An 18,238-nucleotide genomic window follows, 5' to 3' on the forward strand; every position below is an offset into this window, starting at 1 on the left:
AAAATCCCAGGCTTTACTAATTAAATCTGTTCTGCTCCATAGTCAAGGATGAGAAAGTTTTATTTTGATTTTTGTATTCAGTATTTCACTTTTCTAGGTTGCTACTTAATAAAAATACACTTGAAGCCTTGGTCATTGCAGCTTTCTTAGGTTTTCAAATAAGTAATCACCTAAGGAAGAATTAGTAAAGAAGAAATACTGGGATTGTATCTTTTAAGTTAAGCTACTGGTTCTGTGCATTCAGGGTTATAGCATATTGCTATTGCTGTATTATCTTAAATGGGTCTTGTGAACAATATCTCTATTCACACTTCTTTGTGGAATATAGAACTGTTTGTCTCCAGGCTTTTCAGGTTTAAGTGTGATATATTTCTGGCTGTACCAGATATACTGAAAAGGGAAAACTTATAATGCTGCTTATGTATTGGAGAGTTTTAGCATGTTTCATCGACTCTGGACTGCAAATGCCATTTGCTTGGTGTCAGGGGCTGGGTTTTGCATGCTGTTGGGTTTTTTCTTTTTTTTCTTTTTTAACTTTTTTGAAACTGTTGCTCTTATCTGCATGCTGAAGAATTCAGTATTGTGATTTTTTTATTTAATGTGAAATACTGCCCTAATACTTATTGTCCTTATTGTAGGCAGGCAGTGTGACACCTAAATCACCCTCCACTGACATCTTTGATATGGTTCCCTTTTCTCCCATATCCCCTCAGTCATCAACACCTACTCGCAATGGCACACAGCCTCCTCCAGTACCCAGTAGATCTGCAGAGATCAGTAAGTTTTGTAACAACTGACCTAATTTTTGCTTACGTTATTTTTTTTAATAAAGCATCTGAAAAGATTTATGTACATTTTGCATGACAAGCCAAATATGTTTTTTGTAAGTCACATTTGATAATGCCACTTCATTCTATACCATCTTCTCCAAAGACTTGTTGCTGCCAAGTGACATTATAAACAAATTTATTTACTTGCTGAAACTATTAACAGTTTGAGGGAGTTTGGGGATTATAACTGGGCTTTTCTTTTTACAGTATGCTTTTTGTAGTTAATTCAGGAAATATTTTGACTTTCTATTAGTTCTTTCTATATCAAGCCATAGTTTTAGCATCTGCGTTTCTGAGGGGGGCAGCAGTTGGAGTAAGTATGGTGAAGATGATGCTGAAGGGAGGGCTGAAGAAATCTCTGTAGTAGTAGTGTGTTGGCATAATAATTTTATTTTTCATATCATCTACGGCTTTGTTTTTCAGCCATAATTGATGGGCCTCTCCAGATTTGTGGACCACTTCTAAAAGATCTCTAGCAGATGACTAGGAACAGCAAGTTTATTTTCCAAAAGCTTTAAGGCAGTTAAGGTTTTCACTTTCACTGGAAAATTTTTAGGAGTCCACAAATAAGTTTTAAAAGCTTTGGAAACCACTGAGTGGGGGATTGGGGTGGGACCAAACACAAGCAGTGTTAGAGGTTGTAGGAATATCAGTCTGCCTGTAGTATAGTCTGTCTCTGCCTATTTGAGTATGGATAAGGAACACTGATGTTACTACCTGCCACAGTGTAACCACACTCTTAAGAGTTTCTGCCAGTTTTGGGACGTCTGCTGCTATACACAGAATTTTCAGGTATGCAGGAGGGCTGTGCACGGTTATAAAGACACATGGCAAAACTTCAGACAGTGTCTTCTCCAATATCTTATGTAAACATCTTTCTTTTCCATTGCTTACAGTGCTTGCCACCCTCTAAATAGCAAGTAGATGTCCAGACTATTGATTCAATATAAAATTCCTTTCTTTTTCAAGAGAAGAACTTAACTGAATTTAAATGATTTTATGTGCGTTTCTCAGATGTTACAGTAACAGAAATAAAGATTAGCTTAACAGTTTTCTTTATGTTCTGTTAAGAAATTTTTTATGATTTCGTAAAAAATAATAAAATTCAAATTAGTAACTTGAATTACAGGACAGTTCCTCTTTCCGCAATTATACTATCTATTGTTCTGCCTCTGCTTCCATTGAAATCAGTGCTAAAATTCTTATGGAGTTGGTAAAAGTCAGCACTCAACACTGGTTTTGGAAATTCCACCCTTGTAGGTTTTATGTTTGTTTAATCAATGAGACTTGTATTATAGATAATACTATAAATGACTTATTTATTCAGTGATATACACTGTTTAAGAAGTGTTATGATTCTACACTTTATTCATTTGCATTAAATTAAGATGATGTAGTTCAGAGTGTAGGTAGTCAATGCCACATCTTCTCATCACTGCTCTTTGTCTACCTTATGGTAGACAAAGCATATGTGGAAAATTGTTGATTCATCAACTATTAACACCATTTGGCATATTCCAAAAATACAATTTGAAATGGAAGATGAATTTTTTGTAATAAACAGGGACTTAGTCTTGGGTGAGAAAGTTCAGATCCCGTAAGAAATTCACTCAAGCTGTCTGATATTACACTAATATATTATTGTACACTTATAGTGTACAATAAAATGTTATTTGGCGTTATTGCTGCCAGTACAGACAAGCTGGCATTTCTTTCTCCAATATCTGTGAAGTAGATGGCAACCAAGGGGAGCCAGAATTTGGAGTATCTCCTTTTCTGAGGTCCTTTTTCATGTTCTTATCTCTACTTTCTTCACCTCTGCACTTACCACTTTTGATGAAGGTATAGCATTATCTTTTTCTGCTCTTTAACATTTTTATAACTTTGACCTTTATCACATTTAGTAGTAAAAAAGGAGAAAGTTGAAGGATATGCTGTTTTCCAGTGTCAGTCTTGATTGCTCACTTCCTCTGAGCAACATATGTGGGATTCATCTGTTACCTAGGGATGATGCTTGCGCTGCTCAAGGAAAACATGCTTTTCAAAGCTGAAGTTCGTCTTTCTTGTCAGCGGGCCAGCTGGCAAATCACCACACTGCACAGGAAAAATGGATCCCACTTTCAGGAAACCAGTAACAGCATCAAGTACTTTGAATTCTTCAAAGTGTTTCATTGGAGAAAATTGGCACTAGGAGGACAATTTAGTTTTTCATAAAGAAAAAAGCCCAGATTCGACAATTTGGCTTCCCAGCTCCCCTTCAGGTACTTAAGATTGAGCTTTAAGCTGCACAGCTGATCATGTTAATTCTACTTTTCCTTATTTACAGAGGCACCCTAGTGCTGTCTGGAAAATTACACTTCCATTCAGAAGGATTTTAAAGTTTCAAAAAAATTTTTTGTAAAGGTCTGAAAGACTTATTTCAGAATATCTGGTTACTCAGTGAATCAGGCACTGAGATGTGGTAAAGTTCAAATCCCAGTAGTCCTTAATTCAGCATGTAGTTTTGAAGCATATTTGAACACATCCAGTGCTATTGTCTTTCGCTCATCAGAAGTTCCAGCTCATATTCAAAACTCTTCCTAGCAAAAGCTTGAGAGACCACTGCATTCTCGTGGAAGAGGGAGTGTGGGCTGCTTAGATTATATATGTGTTTGTGTATACACATATATACACACACACAAACAGGCGTGCGTGCACACAAGCACACATATATATATACATATATATGTATATATATAACCCAACAAGCTACATTAAACACTCATGTTTCACACAAAATTAGGGGTTATAATTTGTGTCTTTTCCTTTGACTAGCTTTCTGCAAGTAGTCAAGAAATGTGGCTTTCTAATTTTAATACTGGAAGAAGAGTGCAGCAGCGGCCTTTTCTTGGAAAGATTATTATCTCCAAGAGATTTAAGCTTTTAAAAATCAGATAAGATTCTTGAAATTTCATGATCTTAGTAGTATAGCAATATGGCTTCTCAGTAAGTGTCTGCTCATTATTGGATACCTTAGTAATACCAAATAGGTTGTTTTTACCTAAGCTAAAGGAGAAAATTGCATCATTTTTGGCCAGAAAGCTGCATATCAAGGAAATTCCTGGTGTCCCTGTAGGTAAAAATTGCAAAACAGTGATTCTTTCCAAAACAAAAGCCTTTTCCACAGTCCTATCTCTACTCAAAATGCTCCTGAAAATTACTGTTTAAAGCTAATTTTACAGTCAGCAGCTTGCAGGCTAAACATAAACAGTGCAACCCCATATAAAAATTGCTCAGCTGAAGTATTGACCCGTGCATAGTGCAAACAAAAATGCCGTATTAAATGCCATGCTGCTGCTTCCTTAGGGCACGGAATAAGAGATTGCAAACATTCTTATGGGTCGTCTTAAATTATGAAGAGGAATTAATTTTTGTATTTCTTCTTGGTACAGCATTATTGTCATATCTCAGAGAAGGACTGGAGGAAAACATTCTCTTTCAAACCGTGCAACATTTATTTCTCTCAAATGCATCTGCAGTGATCTAAGGTTGCAACTGGTAGACATAGAAATTTTTCCAAGATGCTGTCTTTCCAAAGATATTTAAGAATCTGTTTCAGAATAGTGGAACCATTTCTTATGCTGCAGTAATTCCAAAAAAAGCGGGGGAGGGGGGAAGAGCCTGCAGATAAGGGAAAGGCTTCCTGGCTTCCAACTTATCCCAAGTATTTTCTTGGGTGCTTATTTTTATTTGTTAACACAACTGTTCCAAGACATCTGGGGAAAGCGTGCATCAGCATAACTCTATATCTGAATGGTAGCTGATGTAAAGAAGATTGGGATGCAAAATGCAGCAGAAAAGTCAAATGTTTGTGGAGTTTTGTTTGATTCTTGCTAGTTTTGAGTTTCTTACAGAGGGCAGGCTGCTACTGTCCTGTACTTCTTATTTCTGCTCTGTTGCTCTGTTACTCTGTCCTGAATATCAGATAGGTCACAGGAACAAGAATTTATTACCTGTTCATTTCTTTCTGTCGTTTGGGTTATGGTTGTAAAATATTAGCATTTCATGGTTTTGCATTTTTTTTGGTCAATTTCCCAAGCTGTGAATTTATTTGTATCCAGGAAGGAATGGAAGTGACCAGAATGAGGAAAAGGAAGTTATATATGTTGTTTGAAAAGATCAGTTTCAATAGCCTACTAAATGCTATATATTGGAGAAAAGCTTGTCTGTCTGTCTATATTACAGATGTTTTGGAGCATGCCAGGAAAGATAGTCTTGTTGTGTTTAATGTCTCTTCATACAAATAATCTAGCATGAAATCACGAGTTATTGATTTGTGCTGTCTCTGTTAAAGGGGGCACTCTCTGTACTGTGTGGTGAACACTAGTAGATAAGCCTGCAGAAATCTCGGAGTGGAGCTTTTTAGGACTAAATTTCAGTATTCATCCAGTTTTGACATAGTCATCAACCTCTGTTTAAACAAGAAACACCGTCAATGCTATTGAGAACGTCATGGAACTTTGTCCATGCATGACTTTTAGCAGTGCAATCTCTTATATCTGTTGACTTTTTCAGCCTATCTGCTGAAATGGTTATCACGTTGTAGGGATAGTTCCCAAAATAGTATTTTGTGGAAACCCAGCTAGGAAATAGCTATCAGTTTAGAATTTGATTGTCTACAGAGCTTATGAGGCTCAGTCAATTAGCATAAGTCACTCTGTAGCTAATTCCAAAGTATGCCTTGAAAAACAGTATAAACAAAGTAGTTGTCTACCTGAAAGCAGGTGAAATTAAAAGAGCTATACCTTCTGCAATCCTCCTGTTACGGAGCTCAGAAATGTTGTCATTAATAAAAGCCCAATAATTAGGCATGAATGGGAAGCTAGTCAGAATAATGTGCGAAATACTTGCTTTTAGAGGTAGCGATAAGTCATATTTCACTGCGAAGAAATGCAGGAGTTGTGTTCTTTACTGTTTTTTCATAAATACATTCCTTGCATGTTTGCTAAGGCTTGGTGTTGAAACTGGCTGCTTTGAGCTGTCTGACCACACAGAAAGCTGTTGTCAGCTCCTTTTTAGGTAAAAAGAAACTATGGAAAGAAGGAAAGAAAGAAAGAATGTACCTATATAATGAGAAATAGACACAAGAAGGACATAAAGCATAATTACTTTCTCCCCAGTACAGGTTAGATTGACCATCAAAGCTGCTACAGATCAGAAGGTTACTAGGTAGGGAGCATCAAAGCATGTAAGACACTGGTCATACTGGAGCAGTTCCATTTGGTCTATAAAAGAAGCAAGAGACCAGGTAGTAGATCATAATTTTTACATTAGCTTATCCTAGTCAAAGTGTCTTTTGTATGAAGGTGGCCTGCCTCTGCCAATAAGGATGAGACTTTTACTGAGCTGGATGGGCTTTTGGAATAAGCCTCTCATGTCTGAGCCATCTCCTATTCCTATGTGATGGTTTGTAGCTACATGGCCAGTTTTTGAGGTATATAATCCATAAAGTTCCTGCTTGTTTCTGTACTATATTATGAAAACAATGATAACTGCTCATTGTTTAAAATATAATATTGTGCAATGTAGCCTGGTAACACTCTTTGATTAGACCAAAGCCTGTGGAGAATGTCATGAACGGCAAGAGATTGAAAAGCCTTGATTAGTGCAGGGCTAAAATTCAGGGATGCTAAAATAAATAGACATTTGTTTAGCTATATACACATTCTTCAGCATTAATAACAAGTGGTAACACTGCAATATGATTTCACTTAATTTAGAAAATCCTTTGCAGCATTCTGTTTAGTGCCACATAGTCAATTGTCAGCTTCCATCTTGTGATGTTACAGGTAGTGTTTTTGGCTAAAACACAAAACCAGTTGGTAGTTTCAAAGATACTAATACAGACCTTTTTACTTTCGTGGTTTTAAGCTAACATAGTTTTAAGATAGGTAGTACACTTCTCAGGTTTCCTGCTGGGCCAGTTTGCAGGTTAGGAGATAGGATATGGTTTTAATTTTCTCTCTAGCAATAACAAGGCTATATTAACTTTGCTCTGCAATTGTTGCAGTCAGTGTGGTTGAATTTTGATAGCAGAATGATTTTCATACTGATTTAGGTCAATCCAGTGTGGACTAGAACAACTGTTTCTAGACAGCACTCTTACACACAGGGAAAAAACTTCCCATTACTGAGCAGAAAAAAAGCAGATTAGTTGGGCTATCAGACAAAGCGGAACTAGCATTACAGTGTTCTAGTAAGTAAAAAGACGGTTCTTGGAAGGGGTGGTTCTTGTCCAGACAAAACCAAAAAAAACCCTTCACCTCCCTCCCTCTACCAAAAAGCTTACTAGAATTAAGAAAAAGTGAAAGTGGTAAACTATATAGTATTGACAAAGAGAAATTTTTAGTTACTATTAATGGATCCAGGTTTAGTGGAATTCTAGGGTAAGTGACCTTTAATGGTCGTCTACTTTTTCATTCTTTCTTGAATGATAATCTCATCCAAGATTTTAAAACCCTAACAATTAGTTTTAGTTACTGCGAGCTGTGTGTTGAGGAACTGTCGAATGAAGGGCTTACCTTCCGTGAGTAGAGGTAGTTGTTTGTCTTTGCAAAGTCCTTAACCTAATGACAAGAAGTGGCAGACAGGGGACCTGAAGACTGGTTTGTTTGCAACAATGTTTCTGATATAATATTAAAATTAAATTTCACAATTGATGTACAGTTGTGCCCTCTTCATTTCTGAAAATCCCATATGCACTGCTTCTAGAACTCACTTCACTAGGAGATCTATTACTTAAATTGGAACTACTTCTTAGCAGTTCCCAAAAATTCCTGCAGAAGGTAAAAGCATTAATGAAAACTAAATAGAGGCTTAAACAGAAGTTGATGGTGTTCTTGGAAAAATATTTGAGTATTAATATTTGGAATGCTAATCTGGACCTGACTTTCAAATTTAAATGTTAATTTTTTCTTTTAATTGTTAATCAGTTGTATGCTTAGATGTGCTGTTACTCAGCTTTTTAAGAAGATGTCTCCTTTCAAAGAGGTGTTGTCACAGACCATACTTTTTCTCTCAGTGACTTATGTTTCTGTTATTCCAGAGAGAGACCTTTTTGGAGCAGAACCTTTTGACCCTTTTAGTTGTGGAGCAGGAGATTTCCCACCAGACATTCAGTCCAAACTAGATGAGATGCAGGTAACTACTAAGTTATCAATTATGTAGTTTTTCATTGCCACATGAATATTCATGAAGTATGTATTTACAGTATGTTAAAGATATATTAAAGACTGCATACACAGAAGAAAAAGTATTCTTGACTTTGAATTAGAATTGGAATGTCTGCCTGGGGATCCTTGAAAACGTTAGCCCATGGTGTTAATACAGACACCTGCACCAGTTCAAGGTTTGTCACCAGCGCAATCAAAACGGGTACTGCTGCTGCTGGGTTGAATTGGAACAGGGAACTGAGGCGAGAGTCCTAGAGATAGATACACTGATTTTGTCACCCTTTGGTTCCAGCAACCATCACCAACCATATACCCTGGTGTTTCCCTCAGAGGCAGCAGTCTGGGTGCCTGTAGCATTGGCATAGGCAAAGTAGGAGCAGGGGCCATGGTCATTTTCTGTTGCCTGTAAAAATGGCCGCCTTCGACTGTGGTACTCTGGGACACTTAAACTATTGAGAACTGATCCAATCTTTCTCAACTGATGTTTTTTCATGGTAAAATGTTAATTCCGAAATACTGTATGGTATCGGAGCAGATACTGACCTGATCTTGGTTTGAATTAAGATTTAATTTCTGTTTATTTTCCTAAGTATAATTTTGAATTCCTGTTCTCTGTGGAATTTCATTTTCCATGCCAGTTTTAGGACAGCACCACTAGCAAATTCAGCTCAAATAGGAATTTTAGTTTCTTGTTCACATGCGCTCTGGCCCACACAATTCACACGGTAACTAAAAGCCAAAACCAGCTTTTCACTTTCGTTAAAATTGCATGTATTTTGTGAATGCCATAACATTACTGCTAAGGCTTTCAGCATAAAAAAACAAATCTTTTAGTACTTTCACACTGATATATATCAATGTATCCATTGTGGATAGCCCATTGTAAGAAAAACTATACTATAGTATCTCTGGATACTGGAAAAATCCTGTGACTACAGGTAATTATCAGGCACTAAAAATTCTTATCACAGACAATGTTTTGACAAAATTTTACATTGTTGCAATATAAGACACGCTAACTGCTATCACTTCATAAAACATCAGGCAATGGAACACTGGAAGGCTATTTTATCAAAGATTTTTCAAGTCAAAGTGGAGCAGTCTAATCACTGTTTCTACTCTGACTGGAAAAAAAAACCAAACAAACAACAAAAAAACCCAAACCCTAGGGCTTTACTGTGGCCTACTGAAAAGAATCTTGCATTGGTCAGATATTCCCCCCCTTCACACGCGTTTTATTTTTTGCAACTTTCCTGTGTGCTTTTTGTTCTAGTGTGCTAGCATACCAGTCTGGCATACCCCGACACTGAAAACTAATTAGTGGATCTTTGTATAGGTACAAAACTTGTTCATGTATAATCCAGTTGAGATCAAGGGTAAAGCTGATCAGATGTGAAAAATTCACTTCTGATTTTGGCCAAAGCAAAAACTATGTACAATTATTAACTATGACATCCTTCCGTTGCTTTGTAAATCACCATTGGTAGATTTAGTTGCCAGGTATGTATAAGTTCATTCTATAGATGACGATGATATGAATCGGTGGTGGTGCATAATACAAATTGAAACGTGTTTTTACTAATATCTCTTTTATCTTCTTATGCTTCCCTGGGTGCCTAGCGTCAGCGATGGTTGGTATATCATATTTTAATAATGGTATTTAAAGTATTTACAATTAAAATGTGTGTGTTCGTGTCTGTGTGTATATACTTTGTGTATATATGTGTGTATAATCTTTTAAGATTTGTATTTTATCCATGCTATTCTATAAGGACTTTTTTTAAAGACCTACAATTTTTGTGATAGTGTAAGGTGATTTTAGTTTTCTTCGGTCAGTCTTATCAGCCCATAATATTAAGCCTTACTTTTCATTGCTGTTTGTTTTCCATTTTTGCTAGTGAAGTTTCAACATGCAATTTTCATTATCAGATTATTGTTAGTGAAACGGTCTTCATGAACAGTGACGTCCAGTTTTGTATTTTAGAAACAAAACCTTTGATGTGTAGATTTCTGTGCTAGTATGTTTGTATTTGTAAATGTATTTTTTAAATTGGAAATAAATATTTAAAAGATTAAAATGAGCAGATGATAGCTTTGCTGGAGGTCTGCAAGTATGAGAGACACAGCCAATAAGGAGGAGGATGAATGGACACTAGAAAAGGTAACACCACAAAAAATGCAGTGTGCTCTGAGAAATGTAACCATAGGGAACATTAAACTGTAGTCATCTTCCATTCTTTGAAATATGCTGAAATACAAAGTTAAGGGGTCTGAGGACTGCATTATAAAAGTTAAGCTTGAGTTTCAGTAAATATGTATTTGATTAAATATATGAAGGCAAGTTGTCTACTAACACATCTGACAGTTCAAATTATAAACTTATTCTGAGAGCGCATTGTTAAGTACAGCTTATTGTATACTTGTAGAGCGGCCAGCAAGATACCTGGCTGCCAGCCAGGGACAGACTGGCTGGGGCAGCTCAGTCCGAGCTTTTACCCTGTTTCTAACATAGAGCTATGTAGCATGGCTCAGCAACGTATGCCAGTCCGCGGAAAAGCTGTCCCAGAGCACGTGTATGTCGGGAGATGTGTGAGCAAGATGGGAAAGGAAAGCATAGCAAAGGAGAAGAGGTGCTGGGGAAGAAACTTTAGGTAGTAGGTGGTTTTTATTTACATCTGATATTCTGAACCTAATGAGATTAGGTGAAGTTCCCTAACCTCCAGGGGAATATCTTCATGTCTGAACTTCAGTGAGGATCCAGATTTCACAGTTAAGCTCTTTCTACTCTGTTTCTCAATCCAAACTCTGTTGATCTTTTTGGAGAGCTCAAAGCTTAAAACTCAAACATGTGCTGAGATCTGAGTTTAGCAGCTCAGGCCTCTCTCTGATGACTAGCCGATCTCCTGTTCCCCCTCCACACCCTAATGCTGAAACACTTTCATCCTCTCTATTTTGACTTTATCCAAACATTAATAAAATGAATGTGTCTGTTTTCCCAGAAATCTCATAGTGAGGGGAAGTTTCCCTCCATCATGAATCATACCAGCAACAGCTGCTGTAATTTATAAAAATTTTGAGGTAGTTGATATCATAAAGCTTCCAGGAGCTGCAAACCATTTTCCCTGTATGGCCTGAAGCAGTCAGCAGGCTTGTCTTATTTCCATCTGAAACAAGTTATGCTCAGCCCTCTAGATTATCTTCCCAGAGGAATACGAATTTATCATTGCTTTCTTGGCCCTTGGTTCCTTAAGCCCATTAAGCTCAGTCAGATTGTGCAGTGATAAAGTGAGTTAACCTCAGAGAGCCACAAGGGTCGACTTTGGCAAATTTACTTTGTGATAGGATGGAAGTACTTTGTCTTCTATTGTGCATCCTTTTTAACTGTGGAAAGCTCATGTGTCTTGGTTATTATCATGAAGTAACCAAAAAGGGCGGAGGGGTTCTTGAGGTGGTTGGTTGAGGGTTATTTTTTCTAGTGAAAATGAGCTTTGCTCCTCCCTTGTAAAGACTAACCCTATCTCTTGGTACAACACTGTCATTTTCTTGGGTAACTAAAATGTTCAGTACTTGTGTTAAATCACCTTGGAAGTAAAACAGTTACTTCATGTCGTCTTTATGCAGGTGTGAGCATAGAAACAGGGCACAATGTAGATGCACACTTTAGAGCCATTCCTGTTTCCACTCCTGGCCAGTGTTGGGATGGTCTTTTTCTGCATTCCCTGAAAATCAGCAGATTTTAAATATTAAATTAGGAGTTACTGTTGCCTGAAGCTTTGAAGTACAGGAAGCCATGGCACGCGTGTTGTTTTAATGAGTAAGGTAGTGTGTTATGCTAAGGATCATGTTATTGGAATATGAAATTTTGTATTTCACAAGGCAAAATATTTAAAATACTCTGTATTAAAATAAATGGTACATGTCTATATATAGTACTCATCTGGAACCAAGAGCTGACTATATATGTCATTTTTAAGAAAAAAATTCTGCCTGTTAATTTAGTTTAATAGAAAATGATAAAGCATAGTTGATAATCTGTTCTTCTTCCCAGTCATTCCAACTGACGTTGTTATTTTTGCAGCTGTGAATGCTGGGTTTTGGAGTGGAGAGTTGAAAGCAGGCATATGCTGTATTATGTACGTCATAATAATCATACAGCACCTTAAAATAGGAGCCATAAGACTTAAGAGAAGCATGTAGTTATGTCCTGTAAGTGGACATAAAGCTGTAATTGTTCTGTGTTGCTTTGAGAACCACAGCATAGGATACTCGATGTACATTAACCACAATCCAACTGTGGTGCAACGTAAGAGACTCCTTCCTTACAAACCTTCTCTTCCTGCAGCTTGGTTGACTGCAGCTGGTGGATTTTTTTTTTTTTTTTTTTTTTTTTTTTTTGGTAGTGTATCATGTGTTTGCCAAAGTATAAGTTTGTAGATTCCAAAATGATTTAAGAAGTTAATTTGCAAAACTTGTGGGATTGGGAATGGAGATTGCTGTCGGAAATCCAAAGTCTGTGCTTTCTTGATCTGTAGGAATTTGATTGCAATCACTTTGCCCAGGGGTCTGCTGGGCTAAAATGTTCCGAATTTCTCCCTTTTGAGTGCTGCATTTGATTTAATGGGAATGCTGGCCTAGATGATATGGCTTTCCTTTGAGTATCCTGGTTTATACTTCTATACACTTCTTTCCTTCTGCCCTCCCTCATGAAAAACAAATCTGGATTTGGCATTCTTTTAAAGTCTGAAAAATATCCAGTTGGCTATCCAAATTGTCTTGCTCTACTTTCTATGTGTTTTAACCTTGTGGTTGCCATGAAAGTTTAATGCTGCTAATAACTGTAGTATCTGGCCCTGTGATGTGATAGTGGATTTTGTGTTATTTAGCAGGTGAGCATTTGAAATGTCATGTTCCTATTAGACAGCTATATACATAAGCAATTTTTAAGCATGCATATGTTAATAGTGCAGTTCCTGACACTGTAATACTAGATTTTACTTATAAATTCTGCCTATTATATAAGCTGGATTCTCAGGCATGGTGCTAATACAGCACCTGGCAACTACATCAGTACTTTTTGTAGAACTGAAGATGGTTCATTATGGCAATAAAGGGTAAAAGGCTTTTTAATAAATTTGATACATATAGTACAGCCATCTCTTAACCCAATTAACATTGATCATATTGAAAATATGTGAAAATGTGATTGTTTAAATGCAAAATGTAGAAGACAGCTTAAAAGATCAGGAGGACTGAATGTGGGGGTAAATGGTCTGGAATGGAGTTGCAGAAGGAAAGGCTAGGGGCGACCACTCTTTATCAAGCAAGTAGAAAGAGTTCAAAGTGAAATCGTACCAAATGCAGTAAGTGATAAGGGACAAAACACTAGGCTGTGTGGAATAATTTAAAAAAAAAAAAAAGTCACACATGATCAACGCAGCAGCAAAGAGATGTGAGCGCTTCCAAAATGCAGAGATGTGATTTGCTGTTAGCCAGCCAGAACAGCGGCACTGGACGTGCAGCTGCGTGACACCAGCCTGCAGTGCTCCAGACGTATGGAGGGAGGCGTAGGAGGAACGGTCAGGCACAGGACTGGTGCAGCTTTGAAATGGCTCTCTGGAGAGCCACGAATGAAGTTGTTCGTCCTTGTTAAACCAGTTGCCAATATTCCTTGCGCTACTGCAGCTGTGTAGTGGCTGTATCACCTGTCCTCAGACTGAAGCACAAACTACCCCTTTTACAATCTAAGCGTTTCAGGCACGCTGTAACTGAAGGTTTTGTGCTTGAACAGGCTAAAATGTGGGGCCAATCCTGTGAATTTTGCTCCTGTGTAAGGGATCCTTCTTTGACTGAAGCCGCATCAATTAAACTGCTTCCTTTGGATAAAGGAACCACTGTTCCCATGTAAAACAGGATGTGTTTTACCTGCAGCTTCAGATACTGTGTTGCTTGAAATGTCTTTGGCATTGAATGCTGCTTTTGTTAGCTTTTTGAAAAATACAGAGCAAAACAACAAATATGCCAGTTTGCTTGGCAACACCATGTTGCCCAGGTAAGGCAAACTGGTTGTCAACATATTTTGAAAAGGTTTACAGCTCAGTAGCGTGTCTGGCTCATCATCTCATAGGATGAATTTGCTTTTAGGAGCATCCAGACTCTGCTTGGAAAATCTGGGGCCATTTGGAAATCGTCTCCAGGAGGTTTATTTTATTTCTCAGCATTATTCTCCTGATGGTAGTATCCAGTGGGATTATTAAACATTCATACACTTTTAAAATTCTAGCCTGTGCTTTACATTTGTTCGAAATGAAGCTAGTTTGACTTGTGATTTATCTTTTAAAGCTGAAAGGTATGCTTTTGAGGTGCTTCTGTGCGTTATGAGAAAAGACTTGAGTTTAATCCCAATAGTGATGACTTTACAACAGAATTTATTTTGTTTTACAAGTTGTGTACATAAAAGCACACATTTTTGATTTCATAGCATATGAGCAATATTCTCTAGGTAAACCGTGTGATAACATGGTACTGAACTGAGCACTGACAGGTGCTGCTGGAGTCAATGTTCTCATGGCATTTCTATGCGTATGGTTTTGCAATACTTTCACCTAAAAGACTGAAATTTTCTCAGCTCAAAGGTGACTTTTCTTTTGAAAGTCAAGCCACAGTTATTCAGCTGCTTTTAAAGAAAAGACAAATGAAAACAAGAACACCTTGCCTGTATTAAAAGTGATGATGTTATTTTAGAACTCGTGCGAACTAAGTACATTTTTAAATCAGAGCTACTTGTAGAATAAAGTTCTTTTCAACAGAAAAACAACTGGCAGCCTCTATCTTACAAACATTTTAATGTTTCTACTGATGAAACTAATGTGAGCAAATAGAGGAATTTTGGTCTGACCTTTTTAAGAATTGCTTTGAACTTTCTAATGAACATTGTATTTTATTTCGTGGAGTTACATATCTTTGAAATTCATAATCTGTGCATTTGTAATAGAGCAGGTATGATTTTATTCACCTTTTAAGAAAAAGCTCAGATGACAGCAGGCTGTAGAGTATACAGCTGTCAATTTAGCACAGTGAACAGTTCAGAACAAACATTGAGATTTTGAGTCATTTGAAGTGTTAATATGCTAAGTTGTTTTGCTCACATAGCACTGATTTTTCCTGCATATGATTTTTCAGTCACATCGGATTTTACTCAGGAATAATGTGGTGCAGTCAGGCTTGTTTGTTTTTCTATCAACTTATGTATATGAATATTTAATATTTAATATTTTCTTTTATATACATATTTCTTTTGTTATACTAGAGATACAGCCTTTTATAGGTTGAGACGCATTAAATATCTGCTGACAGGATAATATAAATGTCTGTGATTCACTCTGAAGTATCCTTATGAAAAGTCTCAGAATATTGCTTACGTGTCTAAAGATGAACTCGAATTTAGAAGTTTATAGAAAGAGAGCATAATCCTCTAGAAATTGCTTTCCTGTTTATTAACTATGTCTTGTTTCATTGCAGGAGGGGTTCAAAATGGGATTAACTCTTGAAGGCACAGTGTTTTGTCTTGACCCACTAGACAGCAGGTGCTGATGGCAAGAAACTAAATATGAAATTCTTACAGTGTTTTTCAGTTCCAAACACGTATTCACAAATATTATCCACTTGCCAAAAATTGTTTTTCAACATGTTAATTCTTGTAAGGTTTGCTTCTGTAAAATTTCAGCTTAGTTCCAGTGTTTCCCTGTACAAATGTAACAAGTTGTACTTGTTTATGAAATATAAATTAAATTAGTGTTGTGTTTCTTTCTCTTTGGCCCGAGTTTGCTACACCTTATGATTATTAGCCTGGGAAAGTTCTTCAGAAAGCTCATACACACCTCTCTCTGTTCGCAGACATGCAAGCACAATTTTTACTTAATATTTCACATGGTGGAATGTTGAAATTAAGTTCTTAGGCCATAATTTAATGTCCAACCAGTAAGACCGTTAATATCTAATTTTAAAAAAGGTTGAATTGCAATGAAAAAGCGCTAATATATGCTTAAAATATTAATATGTATTCCATGTAGTTAATTCCTATTACAGTGTATGTTTACTATGCGGTATATATGTTGTTGTTAGTTCATAAAATCCAGAAGATTTTTAGGTCTATAATTCACAGTTTAGAAACTGACAAATTGTTACTGTTACTGGCATTGAATGTGCATAGAAGGACTGCTAAATTGCAGAATGGGCAAAGTAATTGCCTGCTGGTTTAATTTTTTTTTTCTTTTTTTTCTTTTTTTTGTACTTGAGCTGTAAAGTGTATAATTTGGAATTCATTACATCATAATCATAACTTAAAAATAAGATTCTGATCTTGCAGTGACCTAGGGATTTATGTAATTTTATGCATAAGCAGACACTGTGTTTACTGGCATCACTCATGTAAGTTACTTTCAACTCCTGAGTGTCTACAGTCTAGGTCTGTTGGATAGTTTTTTCACTGTCTGCTGTAATATTAAATGTCTTACTATAATTTGGAAGCCTGCTGCAAGAATTCAGTGTAACTTAGTAAGTTCTTGATACCCACTGTAACTGATATTATGGAAATAACTGCACACCAAAATTTTCAGCTGTTTGAGAGTTTAATGCTAACTTGTCTATGCATACTCTTCACTAATCTTTAACATAAGCAATGAAATGGCATCTTACTCTTACCCCAGAGAAGTATTATCATTAACATTTTAATGCCTAATCTCTATGTTAGTTAAATACTGTCCTTTGAAAACTCTCTTTTTAGATTTGGAAAAACAAAATTTCAGAGAGTTTTTGGATGTTTTGTTTTGAGGAGAGATTTTTTTTGTGATACTCCTACTTTTGATCTTAGGGGCTACAGTTTACACAAAAAATACATTCTGTAAATTTGTTGTTGCACGTATATCTTTATGCCTTCTTCAACAAAGCACTTTTGCATAAAACCGTGAAATCCAGTGAAATGAACGGCATTACTCCTCTGCTTAAAGTTTGGCATATGCTTGAGTACCTTGCTGAATGTGGGCCTTAATGTTCTATGTTATGTTAGTCTTCCTCTTTTATTCTTTGTTCAGCATTCATATAGAGTATTAAATATATATATAAAAATATATAAAATCACTAACATAGAATAGTATATGTTTCATAAAGAAAAGTCTTTATAATTTTGTTTGTCATATAGTATTTTGGAATTTGTATAATGAGGATGTTTAGTAGCCATAGTAATGGCCTTTTTTAACAAATAGAATTTGTATTTTTATTGTATTTTAAAAAGCTTTACATAATGAGCGTATATTTAGTGGCCATTTATTATCAATGGTAACACAATACTAAGATAATATTTGCACATTTTAAGAATACCTTTTCTTTACTGATTTTTATGATAGTTGGCTGCAAATGGCATGGTTATATATTACGTAACTGGTCAATCCATACAGAAATACTTAAATCAACACAGCAGTGCATTTTTAATGAAAAGGTTAAGTGATTTGATTGGAAATTGTATTTCTATGTAATCTCAAATGTCTGTTTAATTTTGCCTAAAATAAATGTTTTTAAATAAATTGCATCCCAGATCATAATTTCATTTAGTAAAATGCCCAGTGGAAGGGAGGGTGGGAAGTTGCATAAGTGTTGGGCAAGACTTAATATGAAAAGTGATTTAGTGCTGAAATACATCAAATTCACGTTTTATACTGGAAAACTTGATCTCAACCAGTGTAAAATAGCTCCATTGTTTGACCTTTATTGAATTTAGCCTAATCTGTAACTAGGAGAGAGAGATCTTGTTCCATATGTAGTACCTAATACTAGTAAATAAAAATATTTATTCCTGTTTTCATTTTTTCACTGTCTCTCTCCAGTATTTCGTAGACTATTTTTATTGCTTTGTTATACTTAGCTACTAAATGACCCCAATGGTTATTTGAGAATTAAAGGAGGTATTAAAGTGTTTCTGAATCCTAGAAAGCAACTCTGTAAACCAGGCTTGTTAATGGGACACGCGGCAGCATATGGTGTTGATGCTTTGGAGAGGAGAAAACTAATCTTAAACCATCTGGTGATTATTTCTATTGCAAGAGTTCTGATCAGACAACTACTTAAAACCCATCTAACTTTTTCCATTTGCAGAAATGAGGCTTGGAGAGTTTACGGAAATGGACGTTGTCAGTGCTAGCAAGA

General features: G+C 36.3%; 1 protein-coding gene across 16 annotated transcripts in view; it reads left to right on the top strand.

Annotated features, from left to right (window-relative positions):
- Positions 1 to 17,619, top strand: part of GULP1 (GULP PTB domain containing engulfment adaptor 1) — a 148,669-nt gene extending 131,050 nt beyond the window's left edge. For all 16 annotated transcript variants that reach the window (XM_064515059.1, XM_064515060.1, XM_064515058.1 and 13 more), the window contains 3 exons: positions 639 to 777; positions 7,915 to 8,009; positions 15,560 to 17,619. In XM_064515059.1, the coding sequence (XP_064371129.1) occupies positions 639 to 777; positions 7,915 to 8,009; positions 15,560 to 15,631 (306 nt within the window). In that variant the 3' untranslated portion in view covers positions 15,632 to 17,619. The remainder of the gene's footprint in view (positions 1 to 638; positions 778 to 7,914; positions 8,010 to 15,559) is intronic.
- The last annotated feature ends 619 nt before the right edge of the window (positions 17,620 to 18,238 follow it).

This window comes from Dromaius novaehollandiae, chromosome 7 (assembly GCF_036370855.1).
Source record: "Dromaius novaehollandiae isolate bDroNov1 chromosome 7, bDroNov1.hap1, whole genome shotgun sequence".
Classification (NCBI taxonomy): domain Eukaryota; kingdom Metazoa; phylum Chordata; class Aves; order Casuariiformes; family Dromaiidae; genus Dromaius; species Dromaius novaehollandiae.